This window comes from Sardina pilchardus, chromosome 21 (assembly GCF_963854185.1).
Source record: "Sardina pilchardus chromosome 21, fSarPil1.1, whole genome shotgun sequence".
NCBI lineage: Eukaryota > Metazoa > Chordata > Actinopteri > Clupeiformes > Clupeidae > Sardina > Sardina pilchardus.
Window position 1 is genome coordinate 12331489 of NC_085014.1, and position 20000 is coordinate 12351488.

At 45.5% G+C, this 20000-nt stretch overlaps 1 protein-coding gene across 1 annotated transcript in view; it reads left to right on the top strand.

Annotated features, from left to right (window-relative positions):
* Positions 1-20000, top strand: part of unc5a (unc-5 netrin receptor A) — a 152321-nt gene that overhangs the window by 71809 nt on the left and 60512 nt on the right. Inside the window, 2 exon segments of the mRNA XM_062524624.1 lie at positions 2114-2335; positions 19464-19607. Of these exon segments, the coding sequence (XP_062380608.1) occupies positions 2114-2335; positions 19464-19607 (366 nt within the window).

Genomic DNA, 20000 nt, shown 5'->3' on the forward strand with positions numbered 1-20000 from the left:
GTTATCAACTCGTCAGTCTCCATATCATCTGCCTTCATTTGAGCTCAGTCATTTAGCGTCCTCCACAATCCCTCTGTGTTGATAGTTACAGAATAAACATTGTGTTGGAGACGTGTTTAAGATGGTGTGAATAAAACATAAATATAGACCAAGAGCACGCTTAATTGTTGTTCTGTATCTGTGGGTGGAAAAGGATAAATTAACAATTCTGTCTTAATTAGGGGCTCAGGAAAAAAAAAGAATAGCACACTGCGGCTAACAAATGAAGCTGCTGGAAGGCTCAAACAGCCCACAACCCACAACACAGCCCAGTGGTGCAGAGGAAACATCCACCATCTACAATCCCGTTACTTCAGTCTCCCCCTTTTTTGTCATCCCTCCTCTCTCTGTGTCTATCTATTCATCTCTCTTCTGTTTGTCTGTATTCTCTTTCTCTGCTTCTTTCTCTCTCTCTCTCTCTCTCTCTCTCTCTCTCTCTCTGTCTCTATTGTTCTGCCTCTCTTGGCCTCTTTCATGTTAGTTGTTTAAAATCTGTTTATCAAAACATGAGAAGTAGCTTGCTCATCGTGACCCGTTGTTTGTCTGATCACCGCCGTTACATTTCCATCGCTACCTTCAAGCTGTTTTTTCGTTTGCCTTGTCCTCTGCCTCATTCCCATGGTAACGAATGATTGACAAGCAAGTAAGTAAGGAAGCCAGTAAATAATTAAATTTCTAAATAAATCGTGTCCTCAAGGAGAATGAAGTTGAAAAAAGCCGAGACAGAAGTTATTTAGTTGTTTGTGTGTTTTTCGTGCGTAACTGTAAGCCGAGTTGTGACATCTGCTGTCGGTCAGCGCTCAGCACTCCTGTCACTTCCGACTTCTCTCCCGCGCGGCCTAACCAGGATGGAGTTAAAGGCCTGGGGAAGGAGAGCCCGTGGAGCATGTCGCCTCGCCATGCGCCACTCTCGGCCGGTCACTCAGGGAAGGGAAGGGAGAGGGAGAGGATTTATGGCCGGTGGTCTGCGCCGCGCCGTGATCTTAAAAGGCTGTGATTAACAGCGGAGAGACAAAAGATGGGCTCCTCTCCCGCCCCCGGCCAGCCCTGACAAGGCCACTCGGCTGATCGCCGCTCTCGCTCGCTCACTTCCTTCCTCGCTCCCATGGTTTTGTTACTGTAGAGTGGCTAACAAGGCAGCATTTGCTCTCTCTCTCTCTCTCTCTCTCTCCTCTCGCTCTGTCTCTCTCTGTGTCTGTGTATGTCTCTCTCTGTCTGTCTCTCTCTCTCTCTCTCTCTCTCTCTCTCTCTCTCTCTCTCTCTCTCTCTCTCTCTCTCTCTGTATGTATGTGTATGCAAGCATTTGTGTCTCTGGAGATACTGTGTTTGTGTGTGTGTGTGTGCATATGAGTGTGTTCAGTAGACAATGTGTGTGTGTGTGTGTGTGTGTGTGTGTGTGTGTGTTCTGGGATATATGCCTGGGTGAGTTTTTGTCTGAATAAACTGTGTGTGTGTGTGTGTGTGTGTGTGTGTGTGTGTGTGTATGGCCGTGGGCGTGTGTGTGCATGTGTCTTCGGAGGCTGATCTTTTCTAATTTTGTTAACAAATTAAAATTAAACTCGAAAACCCAGGCCTTTAATCATGCCATATTAATGCGTGCAGAGCTATCAGACAACCCAAATCTTTTTCACGTTTGTTAGCACCACACAACACACACTCTCACTGACACAGTGTGGATTCTTCACTGGGTTTATATTTAGACCTTACAGTAATGTTTACAGTGATTTGTCAACAAATGCCTAATCGGAAGTGACTGAAAAAGCTCGCCTTGACTGTGTCAGTACAAGCGTTTCTATGACATTGACATTGCCTTGCTTTTCCCGTCGGAAGCTGAGGAAACTAGGCTGTTTGGTGTTGTAAAAGCCCTATTTGTCACACTCCAAAGCGCAAACAAACGTTTTTTGAAGGAGAGAAAGAAAGACTGAAAGAAGCGAGGAAGACAAAAGAGGGCACTGGGAAAGATGCCTCTGAGGCCTCACTCCTCTCTGAGGGTTTTGTGTTTGTGTGCACGTGCCTCTCTAAAGTGCTTCTCTTGTCTTTCCCTCACTTCTTTGTCTGCCTCTGTCCATCACAGGTGCAGAGCACGCCGCCCCGGTCACGCACGCGGTCCCCGCGGCCTTCTCGGACCTGCTGCCGCACTTCCTGGTGGAGCCGGACGACGTGTACATCGTGAAGAACAAGCCGGTGACGCTCACGTGCCGCTCCACGCCCGCCACGCAGATCTACTTCAAGTGCAACGGCGACTGGGTGCACCAGGACGACCACGTCATCGAGCACACCATCGACCCGGCCACAGGTACTGCACATCACCACGCCAAACCACCTCAGACCACCTCAGACTACACCAAACCACCTCAGACCACATTAAACCACCCCATACCACCTCAGACCTCACGGAACCACTTCAGACCACCCCAAACCACCTCAAATCACCCCAAACCACCCAAACCACCTCAGACCACATCAAACCACATCAAACCACCTCAGACCACACCAACCCACCCAAACCACCTCAGACCACATCAAACCACCTCAGACCACACCAACCCACCCAAACCACCTCAGACCACCCCAAACCACCTCAGACCACACCAACCCACCCAAACCACCTCAGACCACATCAGACCACCTCAGACCACACCAACCCACCCAAACCACCTCAAACCACATCAAACCACCTCAGACCACACCAACCCACCCAAACCACCTCAGACCACCCCCGAACCACCCCAAACCATCCCAAACCTCACCAGACCACCTTAGACCACCTCAAACTCACACCAAACCACACCAAACTACCTCCAACCACCTCAAACCACACCAAACCAAAATGCAGTTCCATGCAGTTCCATGTTATTGAGCACACCATCAACCTGGCCACAGGTACTGCACATCACCACACCAAACCACCCTAAACCACCTCAAACCACCCCAAACCATCTCAGACCACACCAAACCACCCAAACCATACCAAACCACCTCAGACCACTACAAAATGGCTGATTCACTACATAGTGCACTATATACAGTAGTGAACGAGTGAGCATTTCGAACACAGCTCACATCAAACCCCTGAACACTAAAGCTGTGGACACGGTGGACCGGACACTGTAGAGCATGGCCTTGTCCTTTTCTTGGAAAAATGATGATATGTTAGGGCCTAGCCAATGTAATTTAATTGGTCTAATGTGCATTGGGAGAGGAGCTTGTATCTCTGGCTTGGCTGCAGTAATTTCCTCTGCCTTATTACTCCTAGGGTTAATTTTCTTCATCTAGGTTAAGTGCTGTTGCATTTGCATCTATGGAACTGCGTTGCCATGGCACTATGAATCAGTGCTGAATTCACTTGAAGCAGCTCGATGCATGCAGGGTTTCAACTTAAAATAACATCATTAGCTGAATTGAGATTGAACCGAGTCATACAGTAGCAGAGTGGAGACTGAGTCAACTAAGTTACCTAACAGGCCTCTTTTGCCTATTCTAAAGTGTCTACAGCCCCAGGGACGTCAAAGAAACTGCTGAATTATAAAGGCACAGAACGTCAATGTCCATTTTAACAGCATATTTTTTTTTCTGTCCGTTTCTATTTAATCAATTTTCATACATAATGTAGTAGCGCTATGCCCCATAACATGTGAAGGCAGCATGACTTACAGATATTCAACAGATTCACCATCAACAGATATTGCTCATTACATATTTTCATTTGGTTTGAGTTATGATTATTCTTTTCCGACAGCAGGCTAATGGCACCAAGACCCCCAGGGACCACCAGAAATATCATCTCAGTTTTATCTCAAATGTGTATAAAGGCAACCGAAAGACCTTCAAAAACTGCAATCCTATTAAATTACTCATAAAAAAAATTACCAGCGAGGATTTTTCTCCCCGTCATTAAAAGTGGTCTCTAATAGAGGGGGGCTGCCTTGTCCTGGAGGTATATTTCCCCTCCTTCACTTCAGACGTCTGATATGAAGACTGTCAGTATTTTCTCTGCCGAGCTCGAGCATGCTGATGAGCTGCTCTGGTGTGCCGAGAGTGACGAGCGGATCTGTTTTGTCTCAGACAGCTTGTGGACATGATCCGCAGGTCTCGCTCATGATTATTTATGATCGTCAAGACAGACCCACAGCTCATCTGTTTGCATGTCCTAGTCTCTCTGTCACCATCCTCATGCGTGTGTGTCTCTCGCACACACTCACACGCAGACATTCAGAGACGCGCGCGCACACGCACGCACGCACGCACACACATACATGTGATTTCTCTGTCTGTCTATCTGCCTGCATGCATCTCTCTCTCTCTCTCTCTCACTCACACAGATGCATACAAATGCAGTATTAGACACACACACACACACACACACACACACACACACACACACACCTGTGTGCACACGTGGGCGTATCCCTGCTCGCCTCAAAAGGCCGGCTACCGGCGCTCTCCCATCACGAGCGTTTGTTTTCATTACTCCCTTATATGGGCCGCGGATCCAGAAGTGATTTGTAACCTCAAACCCACAATTCACCGGTTGACAGGCGTTTGTGAGCAGCTGACTGCTAAATGACATGGCGGAGCGAAAGGCTCAGAGCACAGGAGTTGGCTCCCGCTTTTTACGAGAAGAAGGGCGCGGAAGAGGAGGCAGAAATGCCATGCTTTCATCCTCCGTCGTCTGTTTGTTTGTGTCAGAGACGAGTCTGATAATCTATCCGTGTCACCATGCGAGTCTGATAATCTATCCGTGTCACCATGTGAGATGTGGAATATTTGACAGATGCTGCTAAATGTATGTAATTAGATTTGATGGACGGGGATAATTTGTTTCATGTCAGGTTTTTTTTTGCGCCTCCGCTGTGTTTATTTGCATGTCGCAAACAATGGTGTAAAATGTCCCCCACAATGGATGGCGAGCTCCGCCCTAGTGTAAGATGATGACAGCAGGTAATGCTACTCAACTCAGCTGTCGAACTGTTTGTCCCTTCTCTCCCTCAGTCATTGCTTGTTAGTGACCTTTCCAGGAAATGATGGTGTTGTTAGTTAGTCAGTTTGTTTGTTTGTTTATTTGTTGTTTGTTTGTATGCCTGGAGGCAGGATGGCGCCCAAGCTACCTATCCAGTTTTCATGAAACTTGGTGATACTGTAAGACATAACATGACCCATTACATTTTTGAGCAGATCCGAATCACTGGATGGACCCACATTTTTTTCAGTTTCCCTTTTTCTATCGCCCCATACAGCATGGCGACATTTGGCCTCGACGGGTCAGACCTGCGCTCTCTGAGTGCCCTTCCAGTTGATTTAATTGATTATCCTGACGGAAGGGCCCTGCTTAAGGAACATGATGTGCCCCATAAACCCCTCTGTTTATGAGCACATTACATTAACACTGTAGGCAACAGCTTGCTAGCTCGTAATGACTATGGGCCATTTGCAGCGTAGCTAGCCCGCTAGTACAAACAGGCTCGCTTCTCTATCGCCGTCACATGGCCAGCACCCGGATGCGTTCACTAGCATCCTCCTTTCGCCTCCTCGGGGCCTCTACACAGCTGATAATGAAGGTGCCATAGACGGCCCCATGCTATGATGAAGGACAAAGCGGTGTCCAGCCATATAAGTTTTCCGAGGTATTGGCATCGATTGCCCCGCTCCAGCTTCTCCCACGTACTTGTCAGCATTGTTCTCCAAGGTCTGGCTGGTAGGGGTCACCTTCCCTGGGAGAGATGCGCTGTCCACTCCACACGCTGCCCAGTGGCACAATTAAAAGTTAGTTGCCGGAGTTTTGTGTGCTTTTTAGTTGTTTTTTTTTTGTTTGTTTGTCTGTCTGTTTTGTTAGTTAGTTAGTTTGTTTTTTTTGATTGTGTTTTTTTTAGAATCTATTTTGGTGGTTTTTTTTGTTCTTGGCATGTTGTGGTAATTCTTGTTTTCCGTTTTCCTGTCGGTTTTCAGACCCGTAACCTCCTCTGCGGCTCCTCTGAGTTTGAGCCTGTGGGTGGATGTTGTGTGTGTGTCTGTGTCTGTGTGTGTGTGTGTGTGTGTGTGTGTGTGTGTGTGTTGATGTTGTGTGTGTGTCTGTGTCTGTGTCTGTGTCTGTGTGTGTGTGTGTGTGTGTGTGTGTGTTGATGTTGTGTGTGTGTCTGTGTCTGTGTGTGTGTGTGTGTGTGTGTGTGTTGATGTTGTGTGTGTGTCTGTGTGTGTGTGTGTGTGTGTGTGTGTGTGTGTGTCTCTTTGTGTGTGCGTGGGTGTGGATAGGTGTGTCTATGTCTGTGTTTGTGTGTGTGTGTGTTTGTGTGTGTGAGCTTTCTTTCGCAGTAAAAACATATTGTTTTGCCAGCTCACTGATGTCCCCCTGGTCCATCTGTCTGCATGGCTTGCTTGACCCTGCCTCATACCCCTCTGCTCTTACTCAGCTGAGAAATAATGTCGCGATTTGTCCTTCCTCTCTGGGAATCCATGTCCAGTATTGATTCTTCCTCAGGAGTCTATTGGTTCTCATTACCTTCCCCTAGTAACTTATCTCACTTGTTTTTTTCTCACTCGCCTTTCTCTCTGGCTAGTTCAAAGGCACATGTCCCCTCTTCCAACCCTGTGTATAACGGGGAGGGAGGGTTAGGCTTTACGCCCTAAGATAGGGGATGAGGTTCTTATTCAAAACAAATGAAGGCATTCCTTGTCAAAAGAAAATCGATGCTGACAGAGTGTTTGCATGGATTAGGACAGCACACCCGTTGAACCACTTGTAATACAATTTCCTTTCTTCTAACTCCAATGTCCAGCAAAATACTGGGAGGAGTATTTTTTTTCTCTCTGGTTTTCATTTTAATTGGGAACATAACCTTGGCTGCCGGTTCTTAATGAGTGTTTCATCTCTTTTATGGAGTTATTTTGCTGGTTTTGTTTGAGTCAGTCAGTCAGAGAAGACACATTTGCTATCCACCAGAAGTCGACTATTTATTTTGATTTTTATTACTTTGATTTCATTTGATTGATTAATTTCTCTCCGTATTTCTCTAAATTAAAGCACTTAGTCTTTAAAAGCATCATAAAAACCTGGATGGCATTTTACAAAATAACGTAACCGATCTAATTATGTTGATTCACATTTGCCATGGGGAAGGAATAATTGACTGTTTCCAAAGCAGTATGACTGATTTTCAGTCAAAATGTTTGGGCCACAAAGCCTCTATTGCAGCAGTTTTTCAGTCATTTTATCCTCTACAGATCTGTAAAGACCTGCCTTTTGTTTGATACAAACTTTTTTACGCCTAGTGGATAGAAATTGTTTTTGTAAAACAACTGCATTGTTCTTCAAGAGCATGTCCGCCTTTTTAATACTGCCTCTGTTTGATCTGCATTTTCTTTTTTTTTTAAGGAAGCAGATTTCTTCTTTTTTCACTGTGATTAAACCACCGCCGCAAATGGGTGACAAGTCTTTTTCTCCCGTGCCAAGAACAAAGTTGAAAGTCCTTTTTTTTTCCCCTTCCTCCTGCTGTTCACACCTCTTAGTTCCACGGGAGCACTCAAGGCTGGAAGACAACCAGCGTCATTTGCACCACAGTTTTAATTGATGCCCCTGACTTCCATTCAGCAAGCCACAGTCTGGCATTCCAATGAGCTTCAGGTACGAATGAGACATCACAATGACCTATTATGCCGTCTCAATTACGTGCCGTTCCGCAGTTTCCAAGTGGCACGTGTGAATAAGGGAGGGACAGAGCCCGAGGCTGCTGCAGAACTGAATTATGGGCAATTCTCCAAAATTGGTGTGAGTCGCCAAAGCCGGCCCATCTGCATCGTTGAAGAACAGCGTAATTAAGTCCACCTCAACCCTAATGCGTTTGATTAAATGTAACTATTCATTTCCACGTATCGAGTTGTCGCCTGGAACATAATCCCATTCTCCCATCCCTTTTCTACAGAGTCTGTGGAAGGGAAGGAAAGTGGGAAATGTCTAATGGTTGGACATCTGATGAATCATTTTCTGCCATGGCACTTATTATCCTTTGCCGATCCCGACTTCGGGGGAACAGAAAAGAAAATCAAATTGGCCGTCATGATTCACTTAAATGCCCCTGGAAAATAGCTGTTCTGTACTCAGATGAACTGTAGTGGGATGGTTTCCCTTCAGTCAAAATTATATTTTGTCAGGATTAGGCCCTCCTAGTGAATGTTTCTGATTTCTTAAATATGCTCTTAATCAAATATGCCTCGTCAAAATGCAGTTGTTGGTCGATGAAAGCTGGGAAGTTGCACGCTGGACGACTCTCACCGTCAAGGTGCTTTGCCATTTTTTGGCCCCATTATGAGATCAGCTTTACTTGTCTAGGGGTCACCCATCACTGGCCCATTGACATAACTGCAGACAGTGTAGGATTTATGATCGAGGCTGCCGGGCAGCATAAAATGGGCCGCAAAAGTGATTAAACATGATCTTTAGTGCGGTATCGGAGAACGATCTAGCCACAATTTAAGCAGAAGCCGATATGTCTGCGAGGAGGAGGCTAATGAACAAGAGGAAACCAGAGGAGGAGGAAGAGGACAACACACTCCTAAATGAATATAATGGCTTCTCACCACCTGCTACGCATCGATCAATAGCAATGGGGGCTAATTGATAAAGCCTTATTAGCTGCTTGGCCTGTAATGGGAATTGTATTTCATCCTGTCTGGGTGGCTGATGGGGGGGAGAGGTATTTGGCTACAGGGCACCCCAAGCAGATGGCAAGGTCAATCGCTGCAGTTACACAGCTGCCTGAACGTTCCATTAACTGGCATGTTGGAGGTCAGCTCGGCCGACCAGGCTGCATCCGCAGTGCGCCGCAGTTCGACGCATGTCCGCTCCAACGCCACGGCCATCGACCAGCATACCTTGAGAAAGTATTTTTCGAATGACGCTGAACAGTGGTCCTTTAAAAAAAAAAAAAAGTATGAATTGTGCCTGTTGTGAGCTTTATTGAGATAAGATAAGAAGATTGAGGCAAGACGGGTTTGAGAGAGAGCTATGAGACGTAGCATTAAGACACGCCACAGATTTCATGAAAGAATTCTTGAGAATTACTAGACGCTTAATCGAGCAGGCCTTGGTCTGCTTGGCCCCAGTACTGTACGTGTGTGTGAGATTATTGGCTACAGACGGACTGGAGTAGTGTTTTTCCACTCCCCCCCCCCCCCCCCCCCTCCCCTCTTCACAGAAAAAAGAAAGACAAAAAAGGGCTCGGAACATTCAAAACTTTACGTGTGTAATTAAATCACTCACAATTAGCAGATTGAATGTTGTGAAATTAGCTGTTGATAGTCAACAATGCTGGCAGCACTGTCCCATCTCCCTGACTGTGAGCTGCCTTTGTACTCCCACACAAATCCATTTCAAATCAGACCATAGCTCGCAGCAAATAAGTAATTACTTTTTGCGTCCAGAGCCAACTGTGGCCTTGTTGTAGGTTGCAATGAATTTCACAGTCACGACATGCCTGGGAGTTGCAGAAAAACACACCAATAAATAAAAATGAAATAATATAATGTAACTGTCTCTTAACTCGAAAAGCAAAATGTTAGAGACTGATGGGCTATCCATAACCTTCCTTCAGATCCTTACTGATCCATAGAGTGTTCACACATGCCCAGAGTTTACACATTATCAATATTGCCAGCTATGTGGTTTGCTACTGTACATACTGTAGCTTTCGATTTTTGTCCCCACCATTGTTGGCTTGTCATACGAGTTTGAATGGAGAAAAAGTAATAACTCTCCGCACTGCATCTCAATCGAAATACTCCCACCTCTCCCACCCCTGCTGGTCTTTGGCCTTTGCTAGACGTGGGCCAGTTCCGTCCCTGATCAGCTCCTCGGTGAGCTACTTCCTGGACTAGGATCTCATATCCTGCCATTAGTATGGCGGGAGGAGAGCGAACGCGGGGACTCTAGTCAGTCGGTAATTTTCTTTATATTAGAATGCAAATTAAGAGGAAGCCAGGAAGATTTTTCTCACACTTATTAATTAGAGACCAGGGGTGTATTTACTGAGATATTTAAAAAAAAAAAAAAAAAAGCTGCTCACTTTCTAATTTCCAATTTTCTTATTAGCTTGGCTCGCGGTCTGTATTTTCTCTCTCTCTCTCTCTCTCTCTCTCTCTCTCTCTCTCTCTCTCTCTCTCTCTCTCTCTCTCTCTCTCTGTTTTTCTCACTTCCTCTCTCTCTCTCTTTGCCTGTGCCCGTTCTGTATCTCTTGTCTATATCTCTCTCGTTATATCTACAGTATCTATCTCTCTATCTCTCTTTCCTCAGCTCTCCCTCCATCTTGTCTGCATCCCCTCATCATTAGTCACTCCCATAGTCTCCAACTCCGGCACGCAATTGGCTCAGATCCGGCCCAGACCCGGCCTGTGCCAGTGCCCTTGTCATCGCCTATCTGGCATACAGCGCGCTGTTTGTTTGGCATGTGTGTTTAGGCGTCCCTGTCACCTAACAATGCTCCCCCATCAGCACCTGCTCAACTCAAATTGGTTTAAAAATAGGGAAGCCGAGAGAGAGAGCAAGAGGGAGAGAGAGAGAGAGAGAGAGCGAGAGGGAGAGGGTCCGGGAACATGACAGCTAAATAGTCCTCTGAGATTGGTCTGATGGGCAGGGAGAAACGCGTTGCGTGACAGCTTCTGCTTTGCATGCTGGCCCCAAGGAGTGTTTCGGCAGTCGCGTTCGCACGACGCGCCGAAACAAATAGGAATTCACGCAGCTTCCCTACCTGTCAAGCAGAAGCAGGGAGCTCTCTCAGTCATTCATTCATGTGTTACGGCCCAGTAACCACCTCGGTGGATGTCAGTAGTTTTTCAAATGCAGTCAGATTGAACATTAGCATACAATATCTGGTGTCTTTTAAAGAGATTACACTAGAGGGTCATATGCGCTAGTCGAAAACAATTGTTGCACTGCGTCGGAAATATGACCAGTGATATCAGCCGCTACATGTTTTGCTGGGGAAAATAATTCGGCATTCACTTTCTTGAATGAGGGATTATATTGTGTTCATCCTTTATTCATTTAGTGGAGGAAAAAAAATGATCGCCTCCTAAATATACAGTACATGAAAATGTACAAGGATTTCCATGTAAAAGCAAGAAAATAACTTGTGCCTCCTGCCACAGAAGTATGTAATATGGTAAAAAAAAAAAACCTACTTTAAAATGCACTGTATGTATCTGAGGCCAGGCAGACATCTTCTGATTTCCATTTTAATTCGTATCCAAATGCTTGCTCTCTAGCTGTCTGCTGGTACAAGCTCCAGGGCTCCGGCTCTGGCTGCTCCCAGCTACACTGAATATCTAGATTGGCTCAGGAAACACGAATTGGATTACCTGTAGTACAGCTTTGCTGACAGAGGGCCCCTGGTCCAAAAAAGGCAGCGCTAGACCAAACCACAGGTAGACTTGCAGGCGGAAACAGCTATGCAGTGTGTTCCTTTTTTTTTTTTTGGATAGATGGTTCAATAACAATCTCCAAGCAGATGGGATTTGGACTCTTTCTTACCTGTGCAAGCACTGATATGGCACCGTGCCCCGGAGCGAGAGAAAACAAAACAGGGAGAACACGGTTTCTTGGACGGACAGTTATTCCACGTTCTCGCTCCCGCGCTGTTCCGACCGTAATCCCATTTGTGTGATTAGAGGTGATGTGGCACAGCCATATCTCAGGTGTTCCTCTGGGGCGGGGTGTGGGTGGGGGGGGGGGTGTATGTGTGTGTCTGTGTGTCTGTGTGTGGGTGTGTGTGTGCGCGCGCACGCTCTCCATCTCGGGTAGTGAATGTGGTGCATAAGAAAGTGCATTCTCATGAAAACCTGTTAGTTCCAGCCACTCACTCACTCCCATCCTCCCTGTAGCTCCCGCTGAGCTGTTTGATATTTGGTGTCATAGACGGAGGGTCAAGTTGTTTCAGCAGCAGTAAACCCCTCTGAGTCATAATGGCACAGAGAATCAGTAGTGTAATGTTGTTCTGCTGAACCAGTGCGCTGGGGTTATTTGTTTTAATGGCATAATACTCCACACTGTGAAAAACAAACAAGTGAACTGCAGCAGCATATATGCAGTGTTCTGCCCCTGGCTGTTGAACTTGTGCACTTGAATTGTGGCGGCCATTTTAACCACATGTAAACTACAAGCGTATTATTAAGTCATCGTCAGAGGCGCAAATTCTGAAAAAGAAGCAAATTAGCACTGTAAGACGACCTGAAAAACTCAACACCTGTGCGTCTGATGAGGAGAGGGAGGGGTGTGGAATGCAATTTGTGGTTTATTTTCAGGGCTGTTGCTTGTTGTCACTAGGGCATGATAAAGACAAGACAATCTGATACTATAACAAACAAGGCCTCATCCTCCAAGGTGCCAATTTAGCATGAAACTTTCGATAAATAATTACCACAGAGTCAGACAAAGCCCTATGAAATTGTTTTCCCGTGAACGTGTTGATGTGCTCTTAAGCATGGCGAGGAAAATGTGTCAACACCAGACAATCTGTCACACCCATGTTAAATTTGATGTGCGCTTGCTACCCAGTGAATTTGAAATGATGTATTAAAGATAATAGGTTTTGTTGTTTATTGACAACCCCAAAAGATTCATAGACAGAAACACGAGCAGATTAATTAATAATCTATGAAGACATTTCAATTCCATTCTATCACTTGCATTTTTTAGTTTTACGGCCCAATCCGTGGTTTTGAACATCTCATCGCTTCTGTTAACAACTGAGACTCTTTGGTGAAACTGCCAGAGCAACTCCTGTTGAAACATAGCTATAGGGAACAGTTATATAAAATTATTAACACAACAAAGTGTTACTTTTCACCAGAATATTTGAAAATGTACTGCAACTTGATTGTTTGCAGATCAATTCTTTGTTTCAGGCATTTTATTGTGTTTAGGCATCTAGAAAAGCAAAGTAAATTCAGTAAAATGTCTGAAATGGAGAAGAAACAGATGGCTTTATACAGTTGTGCTTTATGCAGTTGTATTGGTAAAATATCCTGTAATCCTCACCTCAGTTCATCATTACCAGTCTTCAATCTTTTTTTTTTATATATATATAACTATTTCTGCTCTGAAGGGAGATATTGATAGTACCTTATTTTGCTTAAAGGTTCAATAACCTGGAACGTCCACACCCTAAAATGATTTTATTTTAGTCTGGTTATATTTCAAATTTTAGACTTTAATCCCTGCTTAGTCTTTTCTGTCCATCACATTGTATTTGACTTCTGTTGATCCATCCGTTTTCTGTGACTCCCACAGAAACACAGAGAGAATCGCATGTCGGATGCTGTTCTGATTGTCCCTTGCTGCACACCGTATTTCCGGTGACAGCCCTGCAGGAAGGCCTGAGCTGAGTTCACCTTGAGATGACATTGTCCTGAACCTGGGTGGGATTGATTGGAGGACACATGCCTGTGCTGCTCATTTGTCAGCCTTGAATAATCTGTAATAGGGTTTGCTTCAGCGGTGGGGGGCCTTGGCCACCATATCTACCACCGACGCAAAAAAAAAGAGAAAAAGAAATGGCCAGCTCAATCAAAGGCGTACTTGAAAAGGGGCTGTCACGACTGTGCTGGGAGCCTTGACCCCAAAAGAGTGTCCTACTGACTGGGGGGTGACCCTGCCCTCCCCCCAGTCGCACGCACCCCCCCACCCCCCCAAACGTCACTGCTCCCAAGCCGTTTGTTTGATGTCGACTTTACAAGATCTTTCCTTGCTGTCCTAATAGGATGGCTGCCGTGGCAACACGGTGCGGAGCAGGAAGGCCCGAGCAGGCGGGCGGACGGGCGCTCTCTCTCATTAGTGTTCGGTGATGACTCCGCAGATTCACCGCTGCCACGGCCATAATGGGCAACCTGGGCAACATGGGTTCCACATCAAACCGCGCCACTCAAGGGAACATAGACTCAACTTTGATATCTGTAATCGTCTGTGGTACAGTACGTGCACGAGGACTTGCATCAGAAATTTGACCTAGAAGAACAGTTTTGTTTCCTTTGTACTTTCCTCTCTGTTATTTTTTCTCTTTTCTCTCTCTCTCTCGCTCTCTCTCTCTCTCTATCTCTCTCTTTTCTCTCTCTCTCTCTCTCTCTGGCACGGATTTAGTTGTGCTGCCTTCCTCTGCTATTCAGCTGGGAGTTGGTTCTATTTGCCCGACTGTTTTCGGCGTGTAACAACACACTCCAGAAGGTACTAGACTACGTCGAGGCAGTAAATCAGTCTTCACACACTTAGACGGAGCAGTTTCCCGGGGTTGGTCACCCAGTCTGCTGGTTCTACGTACAGGAAAAAAGCCCATGTAGCCCCCTCATCCTTCCTGATGAGCCCCTCACTGACCTCCCTCTCCTGGGGCTCTGCTACGCCGCGCGGCGCGAGTCGCCCGGACCCTAATCCTTCCCGCCATTGATGAGCCTCGGCGTGGTCCGCACTGCCGACGCGGCCCACCCCTAATTGAATTTCCTCGGCCACAATGAAAACACACTCCGACCTGCCAGTTTCAGTGTGCGCCTTTTGATAAGCAAATGACCTCCATGGAATTGAGGTCACGGCAAGCAAAAACAAGAGCGGGGCGGTGGGTGGCGGGGGGGGCAGGAGAATGGCAAAATAAAGTCCCTCGTCCCAGACGAAGCCCGGGTTATTGACTTGGCAGTGGACGAAATGAGACCCCGGCGATGTTTAGTTTCCGACTGAGGGACCCGGCTCGCGTTTTGTGTTTTGTTTTCGAGAGGATTCGGAGCATTCTTTTGCACTCTTTCTCTTTCTCTCTTTCTCTCTCTCTCTCTCTCACTTTCTCAATTGCAAAGAGAGGGTCTGCCATTGTCAGGAAACGCAGAGAGCGTTACTTGCTCATTCAGACGACTAACATCTCTGAATAATGGCCCTTGTTGCCCATTCGAGTACCAACACACACAAGCACGAAACCGGCTGCCGGAACGCTTCCCGCTTCTCCGCGCGGCGTCTCTTTTGTTATCTCCTTGCTGCTGCTTTTGTACTGGCGCCTCATCTGTAGGAGCATGACGGGGAACAAACAGTCGTTCCGTCAGCGGGGAGCGGCGGTGCCGCCGCCGCTTTGAGGTAAAGGGGAGAACCGAGTCGAGAGAGTTCAGCCGCTCGCTTTCAGGCCGTCTGAATTATTCCCTCTCAGGCTGTCGTCGATGCCATCCGCAGCACGTCCCCAGCCAACCAAAGCCCTCTGCACTCTCCGCTCCCCCTCGCGAAAGTGGGTGCAGGCTGAGTGATTGACGCGGGGCAGGATGTTGGAAGGCAGCAGGGAAACGTCTACCTTAATCACCATTTCACCTCCAGGGGGGATTTGAAGAAAGGGGTCACCCAGAGGTTACTAAAAGCCACCCACCCGCCTCCCCCCTCCGGAGCCTCCCCCTCGCAATTTGCGGAGTTCCGCTGGCCGCGGCGACGGAAATGTGGCGCGGGACGCTCCTCTCACCGGCTGACCTTTGGCGAGCCCATGAAAAATGAACCGGTCCCGAGCCTCCCTCCTGAATCAGAAGTGGCGTCGTCGCTCCTTAATATGTGTGTAAAATTGATGTCCGAGCCTTATCAGTATGTTTGATGCGTCCGTCCATGTCCAAACTAGCTGTTGAGGAGGAAGAATAATGAAGGTATGGCGCCATAATGAACAGTGGCAGGGGCTGGCGCACATAAATATCAAGTAATTGAATTCACACTGTGTCCATATGGTGTGACTGGTGGATGTTGCAAATAAACTGACCCGATTGCGCATTAATATCAACAAGACGGAGCGTTTTGCGGCACTTAGAATTGAATAAAAAGGTGTATTGCATCATCTCAAGGTGACCTTAATCCTGTTACGTATGGCAAGTCTGGTTTTCGCTGAGAATAAAGTGGTTAATTATGTTACAGTTAGCCAAAGCTGCAAACCCTGTTACTTGTATGGTAGATCGGCATACGGAGATCGATCATGTGTCCATGCCAGCTCCTCAGCTGCAACTGCAAGATATCAGTGCCTGGTGAGGTTCATTAAAATGAATGGAAGTGGAATCCGTGAGTTACTCTTCCATTTCGACATGTTAAAGAAAGTGTCAGGGAAGAGTTTCAGGTAATTACAAAGAAAGCGGTAGCGGTAGAAATGGAATACAATTACAGGGCCAATCACACTCTCTCTCTTTTTTTTAGTTGTTTCATTGGCTGGTCTCGTCCTGTTGATTATATTCGGTATGGTATTGGAAATCTTAATTAACATACCTGAAAACCATTACATGCACTGGAATGGATTTTGAACACACTGCCAACGTCCTTACAGGTTGAGCGTGTTAGCAGTCTAGCACAGAATCCTGTGAATCAATTATCACTCTTTCCGCCGTTGCCAAGGCCTTTTTTTTTAATTGCCTGTACAGACGGAAAATAAATAAAGAAATAATAAAATAAAGAAATGAATAAACAGTTGTGTGTTTTTCATGCCTTTTGAATTTTGTTGAATTAATTGCAGCCTGGCATTTGACAGGCTTATTAAAGAAGGGTTGGGTTGTGTTTTTTTTTTTTTTTTTAGCTCGGCTTTTGAATTTGCAGCACTGACCACCAAAAGCTTCAGCGAGTGGGCAGAGGGGGCCACTTAACTGTTGACGCCCCGAGTCATGCTTTAGGGCTGATTTGGATCTAAAGATAATAACATGTTCTCTACCCAACTACCCGCACAGCAACATGGGTGATGGTGGGAGTGTGTGTGTGTGCCTCCCTGTTTTGCTCCTCATCTCGACGCGTTCAGCACTGATTGATGCGCTCGGCTCTTCTCTCTGACAGATTGCACTGAGCGAGGGCCTATGAACCCCACGCTGCTCAGTAATTTCTGTCATTCCTTTTCGAAAGGTCTATTCTTTATTCAGGCCTGGATCGGCCATGTTTGCCTTGTTTTTAATTACTCTCCTGCAATACGGTTTCCTGCAGTCCTAACAACGTAATCACTTGAGATACTCGATAAGGAAAAGGCTTGTTATGAGATTGGTGGTTATAGCCATGGTGCCCTGGTTATTGCACTGCATTACAATAATTTCCTGCATATAAGCTGTATTGTGTATAAGCCGCAGAATAGTGTTTTATGGGTAACACTTTACTTGACGGGTTCATTCATAACACATTCATAACAGCTGTCATGAACTGCACATGAAGCATTCATGACTGATTCATGAAACGTGACTCAACATTCATACCAACACTTTCATGAATGTGGAAGACAAAATGACGAAAACTTGTCAAAATAAAAGTCCAACAATCTAGTAATCCATATACAGGGTATTATGAATCCTCTCCAGCGTTTGTAAACATCTCATGAATATTTTATGAAGTCTACTTCAAATGTCACTTTACTATACAAGTTGTGAAGTATTCATCATACTGGGAAGTGAACTAGGCTACTGACCATTTGTGGACCTCTGAATTGTTGGATATTCCTGTTTTATATATCTATTTATAGACAATATTGCATTCTTCAGAGGTTACTATCATAAAATAAACAAACAGACAAACAAAATTCTCCTGGACACTGGACTTCCCCGTTGACTAAGATGTGACATGATCAGGTTGGCTAAAACAAAAAAGACAGCAATGCTCCTTTGCGATTGTTGGACTTCATGAGATGTTTACAAACGCTGGAGAGGATTCATAATACCCTGTATATGGATTACTAGATTGTTGGACTTTTATTTTGACAAGTTTTTGACGTTTTGTCTTCCACATTCATGAAAGGGTTGGTATGAATGTTGTCATGCTTCATGAAACAGTCATGAATGCTTCATGTGCAGTTCATGACAGCTGTTATGAATGTGTTATGAACGAACCCGTCAAGTAAAGTGTTACCGTTTTATGCAAGTTAAAAGAAGCAAAACCACATACAACACCATATTAACTACCCCCCTATACTAACCTCATAGCTGAAAAAAATGAGCAAAATCAATGTATAAGCTGTGGCTAATAGTCGGGAAATGACTGTACTGGTTATGTTGGTTTGGCTAGTAGTGTGTTTTGAGTGTGCTCGTCTGTCTGTTGAGTGTAGGCTATGTGCTTTGTGTGCCAAATAGTGTGTAACATGAGGATCCAGGTCGCCGCATCTTATATAAAGCTCCTTACCTCTGGCACAATCCTCCTGAGAGGCCAAGGTAGGCACAAAAAAATGGAGGAGAAAAACAAGGTAGCCTGTTCACACAAGGAGAGAGAGAGAGAAAGAAGGTGGATTGAGAGAGAAAAGGTAGAGAGAGAGATAGAGAAGGTGGGGAGAGAGAGAGAAAAGGTAGAGATAGAGAAGGTGGATTGAGAGAGAAAAGGTGGAGAGAGAGAGAAAGGTAGATTGAGAGTCAGAGAGAGGGGAGGGAGATGTGGACATTTTTCAAGGTCGTGCTTTTTTGTATTACCTGATGAGGGACTGTCCAAGTAGTAGTAAGATTCTTAGAGAAGCCTTACAGGTTATATTCAAAGGTTCAGAGGTAATGAAATGAAGAAGTATCTTTAGTACCCTCCCCTACAAATGAAAAGGAAAAAAAAACGCAGCATTTTTTCATGACTCTGTGTTTTTTTGCCGGGGTGACATAGATGCTGATCGTGCACATCTGTTATCGTACGTTATTTTGTGTGAAGCCTCGGCACTGGACAATCCGTCACTCAATCCGCTCATTAAGCCGCTAACATCGCTGCCAGTCTTGCAGATAAAATAAATAAATAAACAAGTGTATGAATAAACAAGCCAAGAAATAAATAGATAAATAAACAAAAATGCCTCTTCCTCTTACCCAGCACCCGAGGTTGCTGCTAGTGGTGTTGCAAGCTATCAATAAAGTACTTTTTTCCACCGCTAACATTTCTTAAAACAGTTTTCTCTCAGTGCGCTGTGGATTGAAATGCTTCATAACAGGAAAATATCTCTTCCTGAAAGCTCACTGAAATATTTAAGCGCTTTATTTATTTATCTGCTGCGGACTAAACAACAGAGACTGGCGGAAAAATGCTGGTTTGCATTGTTCACACCCACTTGATTTTGTGAATTGTAGCAAGGACGACGTTGAAGTTTTTGTCACCTAAGATGGCATCAGAGCAAGCAAAAAGCCCTTTGAGTTACAGACCAAATGTGTGTGTGTGTGTGTGTGTGTGTGTGTGTGTGTGTGTGTGTGTGTGTGTGTGTCTTGGTTTAAGTATACAGAGCAGTAGTTACTGTTTCCATCTTTGTTCTAGTTTTCTACCTTTTTCTGTACCTGTCTCTGTCTGAATGTATCTATCTTCTCTGTATGTGTGTCTGTCTCCAAGTGTCTCTCTCTCTCTCTCTGTGTCTGTGTGTCTGTGTGTCTGTGTGTCTTTGTGTCTGTCTCCAAGTGTCTGTGTGTGTGTGTCTGTATGAACTGTGTGTTTCCAGCTCTCACTGCGTTCTTGCGTTTCCTCTTCACAGGGCTGCCCATCATGCAGGTGATGATTGATATCACTCGACAGCAGGTGGAGAAGATATTTGGCCTGGAGGATTACTGGTGTCAGTGTGTAGCCTGGAGCACTACGGGTACCCAGAAGAGCCAAAAGGCATATGTGCGGATTGCATGTGAGTTACCACCCTCCTATGTAACCCATTTAAATAAAACCTCTTAGCCTGAAGAAGAACACGTGTGCACGGGGAGGAGAGGAATTACGAAGTGCGAAGAAATCACCCTCCAGCAAAACAGCCTTTCGCTCTTTATGTCTCAGTCTGTGAATTAATAATTTATTGCGGAATTGCATTTATCCAATCAATCTACAACCCTTAAATTTGTTATCCTCGGTCTTGATTGATTCGAATGGCAATAAATAACTCATTTAATGCCTGATAGGGAAGTTTGATAATGATGTGTCTGTGACATAGAGATCCGCTAATCCGCCATGTAGCGTTTTGTAATTGCCTAGAGAGGTCTGCTCTGTTTTGGTGCTCCAGTGTATGATAATGTGATTACGCTTTTGG